General features: G+C 33.7%; 1 protein-coding gene across 1 annotated transcript; it reads right to left on the bottom strand.

Moving 5' to 3' along the window:
- Window positions 1-251: 251 nt before the first annotated feature.
- On the bottom strand, window positions 252-9,676 carry LOC111004430. Its single transcript, XM_022275461.2, has 5 exons — window positions 9,262-9,676; window positions 8,896-8,972; window positions 8,288-8,470; window positions 7,363-7,421; window positions 252-6,884 (listed from the first exon to the last, which is right to left on the bottom strand). Exons 1-5 carry the CDS (start codon window positions 9,432-9,434, stop codon window positions 1,434-1,436), a joined length of 5,943 nt encoding a protein of 1,980 aa, XP_022131153.2. The 5' UTR covers window positions 9,435-9,676; the 3' UTR covers window positions 252-1,433.
- Between the last annotated feature and the right edge of the window lie 266 nt (window positions 9,677-9,942).

The following is a 9,942-nucleotide window of genomic DNA, read 5'->3' as shown; positions in this document are numbered from 1 at the left end:
ACCGACCTGATTCATATCAGAGTTCGGTTTCCAAAATGCTTGTCGTAGTTACTCGTACTAGTACTTAGGCGTTCTTTCATAGAAAATTACGATAACCTTTATGTATAATAAACAATATATTGCCTAATTATATTATATATATTGACGTTATGTTTAATACTAAAACAAAATCAATAAATGGTTTAACGAATTAGTCGTTCAGTAGAAAGCAAACGGATAATAAACATAAGAGATACAAATAAAACGATACATACAATGTTTTTATTTATTAAAAACTTACAACTACATAGATGTTCACATTATGATATTACACATAACAGTGCACTTGAAACTCAGTTTACAAATTACATCAACAAATATTGTACTTAATATTTCTAGATTACGATAATCATATTCTAACAATTCGATTACCAAATTCTGTCTATAAATGAGAGAGTATCATCGAGACTATATTTATCATTTATCGTATGACTTAGCTACATATTTCCATCACTTTATTTGCTTAAATGAGATTATATTGGCTGTATCGACATCTAGTGTCATCGTGAACTAATTTAATACTCGTAAGAGGCTAGTTAACATATAAATAATTATGTCATATTCATAAACACTTTGAGAGTGATTAGTGTATAGCTTTTACACTTGCGTCACAATAATCTAGTAATCTACAGCTATTGAAGGTATAGTAAGTTTGTAAATTAAGATTTGGCTGTGTAAATTAAAAACGTGTTACTTTAAAAAAAGTTAAATATATATAAAAGTATGAAACATACTTATTTCATAATTATTTACACAATCAACCTTCGAACTTATAAATATGGTGGTCTAATATTCTTGTCATTTCAAATTGAACCTAGCACTAGTAGGCTTTAAATATTTATTAAAATCCACCATCAGGCAAATAAACTAACGCAAATATATAGTATTTCCATAAATGTTTCATAATTTATAATTATGGTAATAATAATTTATAAATGTCTCGATGTGTAAGTATGTAATGCTAATTTATTCACAATTTTGATTGACATAAAAAAATATTACAATATAGCTAACTTTCATATATTAAAAATATGAATCAACAATATCATATAGTTATAATAAATTTTTAATTTACATTTAAATTCCTTAAGAGTAAACATGCATTGTGCATTTATAATTAATATAAATGATGAGATGAATAGCTCCATCAATGATCAGTCACACTTTATGAAATATTTACATATTTTGTGAATGTTTCTAACACGCACATTATATTAAGCCATTATCAATACCAATTTGTCCTTTCAACTGTGTAACATTAGCATAAAACCAGATCACATGAATACATGAGTCGGAAAACTTTTTTGATCAAGTGGTGTCTTCCTATTGCACCTTAGCGTCCATAGCTCTCTATCAATCTTGTATTAGCATTAGTTAGTTATTAACTTAATCTTTTAACTATTATTATGAGACAAATCACTAACAGAAAGCTGAATTGAGGGCTGCAGTGGGATCTCCACTGAAGTTTCCGATATATCTGATCCGGGAGTCAGCAACCTTCGGGGCCACTGACTACCGTCTTCCGTTTCGGATTCTCGTACGTCGATAGACGAGGGCGAACCTACTGTCGATTCTACAGACGATATCGTTCTTTCCGTTATCTCGTCTATTAATATAGGCATAGATTTACCTACGGAATCCTCTTCCGTTAAAAGAGGCATAGAAATAGGGCCGACCATCGACACATCACTGTCTTCAGTAACCGCAAAAGTCATCTCTGTACTGGGCGATGGCAACAGCGACGTTCTGTAGTTACTGTTACTTAAAGGGTCTGTAGTTTTAGGTGCTATGCGCGGATCTGTGACGGTAATCGGCAACTCCAGAGACGTAGGTACAGTATGAGGTGTCACGCCAATCACAGCCAAACCATCTTCTAAATTAGAAGGCACGGCTGGTTCAGAGTCGACATTTGACGGTACTTCGACAGGTGTCATGATTGGCTGATTTAGCGTAGTGCTAGTTTCCGACACTCGGCAGTGAACGGAGACGTTAGCATTGAGATCTCGAAAATCTGGTGCCTCGTCGCGTGTGGTGTCAGCGTGAAAAACATCGCTGTTAGCTAGTGCTGCCTCTAAAATATCCCTTCTCTCGGGTTGAGGAGGTATGACGGGAATTGTTTCCGGCATTGGAACTAGTTGATTATTTTCCAAAACTAATGGGCGGTTATCAATAGCAGTAAAAGTGCCATTTTCCTCAACACAAAGATAAAAGGACCCCTGAGGCCCCCCAAAATGCTCTCCGGGCACTGCCAGCAGTTGCCCATCGGACAGAGGCGCCGAAGGAGGTTGTGGGCTTTGTTCTGTCGGAACGAGAACACTCTCAGCAGGACGAGCGATTGCTGTTGTCGGAAGTAATTCTTCGAAATTGTCCATGTTTGAATAAGGGGTAGAAGTTGCATTGGTAGGGACATTATTGTTGGTTGCAAGTGGCAGATTGGTTGTGGTAGAACATATTGGTGTAAGGGCCGGGACAGGTACAGGAATTAGGGCAGGAGCAGGTGCATGTACAAGAACAGGTGGTGCTGGGGCAATGTTAATTTCATGTTTAATTTTTTTTGTCGGAGCAGTCGAATCGGTCTGCTGCTTGCGTGCTCTCGGTTTCTGAGCCGGAACTATCGTCTCGGTCGGTGACATTGTAATTTTCTTCTGAACTATAACCTTTTCTTGTGCAGGAACTTTTTGTATAATTTGACCTGTTCTTTGCAAATGTTCGAATTGAGATGCAGTCAATTGCATTACCGTACCAGATTTTTGCAGGAAAATTAATGGTTCCGGCGATTGTTTCTGAATCATAGGAGCGATCTTTTTAGGTTCAGCAAGACGCTTTGTAGCAGGCCTAATTTCTGGTAGAGGAGCGATATTTTGAGTAGAAGGTGCTAATCGTCCACCTACTATGAGTTGCCCTTTAGAGGTTATAATAGCACTTTTTTGTGGCTTTGAAACAATCCTTGTTGGAGTCTTTGCAGCCGCTACGGACGTGATAATGCTTTTTTGCTGTGTAGAGGCATTTGTAGAGATAAGGTGTGTAATCGTTTTTAACTGCGAAACATTTGCTTGTTGTTTGTTTGGGAAAAGAATTTTCTCATGTTCCGGCGTAAGAACTATTCTTGATTCCGTACCTTGTTCATTGGTAATAATCATAACAGTATTTCCAGGAGTCTTTGAGTCTGCAGATGACGGTATTAGCTTGGCCGAAACAGGTTTACTCTCAGATATAGGTACATTTACTGGTCCCTTCTCGACTACAACGTGTGCTTTTCCAGTCTGTGGGTCAATGACAATTTTCTGGGTTCTTGCTGGTCGCGGCGAGTTAGTTTTAGGTAAAATAACAAATTTCTCAGATTTAGGACTATTCTGGGGAGTTTGTATTAGCTTTTGAGGTTGTTTCATACCTTTATTAGCAGCATCAGACTTGGTCATGATTAATTTTTGTTTTCCCGTAGCTTTATCTATCACTAACATAGTTTTGGAAGACCTTAATTTAGATGATTTAGATAATATATTTGGAGTCAATTTATTGACATCATTAATAATATGATGGGTAGACATTCCTTTATTATCCTGTTTATTCGAAGACGACGTAACTGTTATTTTTTCACTTGTGATAATTTTTTTATTGTTTATTACCTTAGACGACGACGAACTAATTATATTACCATCTGACATAACGATAGGCATCTTTTCAATGCTTTCTGGCGTTAAAACATCGTCAGATAAAACAATCGGCATAGAATTTATATCAAAAACGGTATCAGCTTGGTTTCCTGACTCTTTAGATAACTTGTTATTAATTATTGTAGGAACTGATGTTATTTGTGGTTTAATCTTCTGCAATTTGGGAGCAGTTTTTGTAATTTTTCTTATTTTTGGCTGAATTATAATAGTGTTTTTCTCCGTTTGGACATTAGGTGATGTTTGAATAGTGTAGCTCTGTACTGCAGATCCATCGGCGGTAGCTTTATTGGTACGTGACAAAATAATTTTATCAGCAGTTGTGACTTCCGTAACATTATTAAGTAACTTGCTTGGTGTCGTACGTCTAATGATAATTTGTTGTTTAGCTACCTGCTTAGGTTTGATCACTGATTTGTTAGCATGAGTATTTAAAATTTTTCCTTTTGGTGGAGGAACTACTTTTTTATTAACAATCGCATTATTTGTAATAGTGACTCTAGAAGTACTGGGTTCTTCCAATATTTTTAAGAGTTTCGATGTTGTTTCAATTTTTGCTGTGTTTCCATTCTGTTTATCATTTTCCTTCACACTTTCATTTAATAGTTTAATAGGGGTTTTATCACTGTATCTTTCTTTTTTAATATTAACAGGGTCAACGGGACCCGATTCGTTTTTGCATGGAGTTGTAATCTCAGGTATATTTATTTTATGATCAATTGATTCTGACATTTGTACCAAGGATTGAGCGGCATTCAAATTTTCACTTTTTTCTTCTTCACTCTCGAATCGGATGTCTTTCGATAGTAATGGAACAGAAGTAACTGTTTTATTATCTTCAATAACCTTTTCATGCAAGTCGGTGTTAAAGTTTTCAATAACAATATCTTTCGAGATAACATCTTCAGTTGGTTTACTTTCAAAATTTTCTGCTGACGATATTTCATCTGTATAAGCTAAAGATATATTTTGCATGGTTGTCGAAGGTAAATTAATTAAAGCTTCTGCAATTTGCAAGTCTGATTCAGATGGTGTATTTGGAATAACTTTTAGTGTGTCGTCGTCTTTATGGTTAAAGTCATCTTTATTTTTCTTTTTATCATAACCATTCCCCTGTATTTCTTCGGAAATTGGTTCATTATTTTCTACATTTTCATCGGTTTTCGGTAAATCATCCATTTGGATACCAACTTTTGATAGATGAGGTTCAGAAAGTTGTTGAACAGTTTCTGTTTCAGAAGTAAAAGGCTTATCTGATGTGTTTGTATTAATTTCTGTGGCTTGATGAACTGGGGAGTTAATCCTTGGTATCTCATTGTCTATGCCATTTGATGATATCTCGCATGTGTTAATATTAGAAGTTACAGCACTTTCTTTGTGGTCATCTTCAAAGAGGTCTTCTGGAGGATCATCACTAATAACTTTTGTTACTCTATCAGCTTCTCTAGAAACGCTGAGTAAGGCATCAACGGCAGAGGCAGTAGATTCACTCATATATGATTTATATTGTCCTTCAATAACTTCTTGGCCAGTTTCTACATCTTCCTTCATATCCTCCTTATCTGTTTTTGTGTAAGTAAATTCATGATGACTTTGGATAACATCTTTGGATTGCTCTTTTTCAGTAAATGATTCTTCTGGGCTGTTATTTACTTCAGTGTTCAGGTTTTCAGCTCTTGACATGATTTCAGTGGAATTTGTATTACTTACTTCATTTGAAGGAATATCATTAAAACTCTCTAATAGATTGATTTCAGTTATATTTTTTTGATTAGTTATTTTTTCTATTGTATTCTGAAGAATCAAATTTTCATTATTAGAAGATTCCTTTTCCTCGCCGCCATCTTGAAGTTGTTCTAACTCATACTTTTCTTTTTCACGCAACTGTGCTGCTTCTGCATTCATTTTTTTAAGTTGAATTTTAGGAGCTAATCTAGCAACCTTTACGTGTTCTATGGGAGGGGAAATAATGGGCTCTGGCGATGGCGACCTTTCTGAACCATTTATATCATTATCAAGCATGTCCAGACGCTCGGCTGCATTTAATTGTTCTGCGACATATTTTCCTATTGCATCTTGACTTCTTGAATGTCTACTACGAAAAAACGTTTTAGTTTTAAAAATAGGTTTTTGACTATTAGCCTCACAACTGACTTTTTTTTCGGGTGGCTCACCCAATCCCGGAGAATTTTCAGTTTTTTTATCCGGAGATTTTACAATCGAAGGTTCCGGAAAATTTTCTTCCACTTTTAAAGGCTCAGGAGCAGATGGTAACTCGGGCACATTGGTTTTTGTTAGTAATTCTGCTACTTCTCTAGCCACATCACTTTCATCTATACTGACGCTCTTCCTGTCTTCTTTTCTTTTTAACGGTTTCACGCGTGGAATTTTCCTCCCCACATCTGCCTCTACAGGCCAATCTTCGTCCTCACAAAAGTCATATTTAGCATCGTTAGATGATTCTGGTTTATCTGAAGGTAAAAGTTCAACCTTTTTGTTGTCTGTCGTTTCCTGTTGTTCACATTCACTTGCTACTTGATCAGTAGGCAATTCAGCAGATGTAGGAACGGCTGGGGAACCGGCAGCCACAGGAACATCAGGAGAACTAGCTGTGGCAATGGTTTCTTCCTCATTCAAATCCTCATCTCCATCGTCCCAATCAGCTAATAAGCTGCTCTTAATTTCTGCGTCAGTTTTTACTTTTTTTGCATAAGGTAAATTGTTGTCAATTCCATTATTTTCTGCATCTCGTTTCTGTCCTTTTTTATCTGTTTCTTTATCTATTTTATCTTGCCGGGGTTTACGAGGCTTCGAAGATTTTGGAGTGGCAGATGCAGATTTTAGTGATCTGCTTGTTTTTAAGGGTTTCTTTTTGATTGGTGTAGGTATATAAGGTGTAAATGTTGTGCTGTGAGTTTTGTTATGTAAAATGAGAACATTCAGACGAGAAGTAGAAAAGGGACACGAATGACAAGCATAAATACCAGAACTTGACATTGTGGGAGTGCTACTTGAAGGAATTGATTTTGAAGGACTACTGTCTGTTTCCATTGGCTTTTCTTCAGGTGGTTCTGAACCAGCTCTACTTGTAGACGGCGTCACTTCTTCAGATACGTTTGGCGTTTTAGAACCCTGTACTAATATGTGTACTTGATAATTGGTCTTCTCTTTAAGCTGAAATTTAGCAAAATAAACGATATAATATTGAAGTGGAATTTTGAAACTACAGAAATTAATACAGAATAAGTAAATTAAAAAAAGATTATTACACTGAATTTTAGCAGACATAATAGACTATTAGTATATTGTACTTGTATAATATTAAAATAATATATATCTTATTTACTCTAGTATTGGCTAAGAGAGCTTATTTCACTGATAAATACAAGATACAAGAGCAAAAGGCAGCATTTAACAGCCAAAAAAATCAAAATGGGTATGTCAGTTAAAGTTTTTTAATAACAGGCTCTCATTACCATTAACTTAATTTTATATTACTGTAAGTAATATGTCCTCCTTTGTAAATAATTTTAATTAAATGTTAAAAAGGAAAGCAAAGGCGTCATTCCTTTTAGGTGGATGTATCAGGAACACTGACTACAGGTTATTTAATAAGATAATAATTTTATGTTTAATAATTATAATAAATTACCGTTCTATTTGGTGTTGTAATCTTAGAAACATCAGAAGACCTGCCCTTTGCATTCTTTCCTGAAAAAAAAATTAATTATTAATTTATTTATTTATCTTAATTACAACTTATTTATAAAAATAACAAAAATATTTGAGTAATTGGAATAAGATTTATACTAGCAAACTATCTAAACACTGCTTAATTTGATGTCCCTTAAAAACTGCTTGATTAATTTTAATAGAATCAAAAGTTATTTAGTTCCTTGGCAAATTTTAAGAATTTGAAACAAAAGTGTCTTGCTCGCCAGCATGTGACAATTTGAAGTCCAGGCTTCTCTTCTCCTACTCCTAATTAAAAGCGTTTATCATGCACCTGTTGTTTGTTTACATATAAGAAAATGATCTGTCAATTGTAAGTAAGTAGGTAAGTTCACATTTCAGTCTTCTTTCAAACATTAATAAGTTCCTTTCAAACATCATGTTGATGTTTTAAGGAATCATGACAACGATAGACTGAAATTGCTCACTTATAAAACGATTACAGTCATGGTTTTAAAAAAAAATGTGTATAATATTATATATATGTTATATTAGATTTGTTAAAACATAAAATATAAAATTATGAACTTTATTTGAGTCCTCTCTCCCCCTTGTGGTTATTTTAAACAAGTCAACTGTAATTAGAAAGATTCCAATTTATACCTCTTATATTTTTAAGATGTATAAATGTAAGTTAGAAGGTAAGTTTTATACAGAAAGATTTATTATTAAATTGGTTTCTATAATTTAGTATTAATATTTGTACTCATAGTTGGCAAAATGCAATGCCAGCATTAATTTGGCATTTTTATTAGGTACCTAAAGCTTTTTGGAAAAAACACTTATCTTTACTGTGAGTTTTAGGGTATACATGACAAGGCACATAGCCTCAGATACATTTATACCTTTTTTGGTAGAAGCAGGTGTTTTTCTTCTAGGATCAGCAAAAAGATCAGCATAGCTTTCTTTTTTTGTCTCTTGAAATTCATCTCTTGTCAGTATCTCGATATCGCCCCCTACTGCTGTTTCTGCACGGATAACATCCTCAGGAAACTTCTCCATAGGTCCATGTTTTTTTCTGTACATATCTGTGAGGTATCTATTTATTAGTAAGGTAGTCTTTTTTAGACAGCTTCTATTATTAAATGAATTAATTTTCCTACATTTGACCAGACATGAGTCTATTGAATCCACCATAATATTGTGTGGCCTAAAATTAAAATATTTTAGGCATAGAACTATCATTGATTTTATTCACCTTCATTAGTCTTTCATGACTAACAGTACAAGTACTGTAGTTTATGTTGTATTAACATTACATTTTCTAACTACTCTTGAATTTTTAACAGTGGTGAACATATAAACAGTAAAAAATTAAGTTAAAAAATTAATTAAAAAGCTTAATCATCGCATCTTATCAAGACTTACCCAAAAAATATCATATACATTTGTGAAGTGATTTCATACATCAATTTTTAAGAACAAAAAAGTATAACTACCATATTTTACTTACCTAATCCTTTTAGAATAAATTCATTTTTGCGACTGCATTCATATTTGTAAATTCCACAGTGATTCTTCACATACTCACTGAAATAAATCATATAATGGTTAAATGAAGTTGTATAATGTAAAAATGTATAATGGTCAAGATGGCTATGATCTGTTCTCGGTAGACAATCTCTTTATGATTAAAATTGTTTAACAATTTCCCATAATTAAAAATTAACTAACAGAATGTCTTGTAGTGCTAACTTGTAATAAGTCATCTTTGTTTGTTTTTTTATATTTTAAAAAAAACTATTAGGTATATTGTAAAAAAAGTAGCGCGACGTTATAACTATAATGTTTTGAATTATATAATATATGCCATGCTTACTATGTATCTTCTTGAAAGAATTTTACAACTGCTATTGGTGGCTTCTTAAAAGACGTGATGAAGTCGGCGGGTAGCTTTTCTATGCCAACGACTTCTCCAGGCCAAAAGCAAGATCCCAATTTTACCCACACAACGTCTCCATCAGCATAATTTACTTCAGTTTGGTCACACATCTTTTTCACCAGAATTCAAACAACACACACGACCATATTTCTTCAGTTACCCCAGCAAGAACACTGTCACCATAACATTCCGGTTTTCAAATATTTATCTCAAATGCACCTAACGTCTCATAAAAATCACAAAGAGTTAAATCCAATCAAAATATACTGTTTCTCAATTGTCATAGGTTGCAAAATAATAGTTGTAAATAAATTCACCGACTGCGTACTCATATACCTAAATTGTATTGGTTGGTCAGCCTGATGCAATAAATGAGTTACTTTTAATTTAATTTATTGAAAGTATGCACCAACATAGTTCGAACTCTTCTATAATATTTTTAAAAATATTAATTTTTAAATTAAAAAAAGATTTTTATTTTAAACTGTATGAAAATACGACATGCTATAATAATCTGAATAAAACGACTTACGGATGTAATTAGGAGGACAGCGTCAGCATGCACCAACGTTCAGAAAAATCATGAGATCGGACAATATTACTAGTCTGTTAACGCAC

The sequence above is a fragment of the Pieris rapae genome, chromosome 5 (genome assembly GCF_905147795.1).
Source record: "Pieris rapae chromosome 5, ilPieRapa1.1, whole genome shotgun sequence".
Classification (NCBI taxonomy): Eukaryota; Metazoa; Arthropoda; class Insecta; order Lepidoptera; family Pieridae; genus Pieris; species Pieris rapae.
Note: the sequence above shows the minus strand (reverse complement) of the source record. Positions and strands in the feature narration are given on the sequence as shown.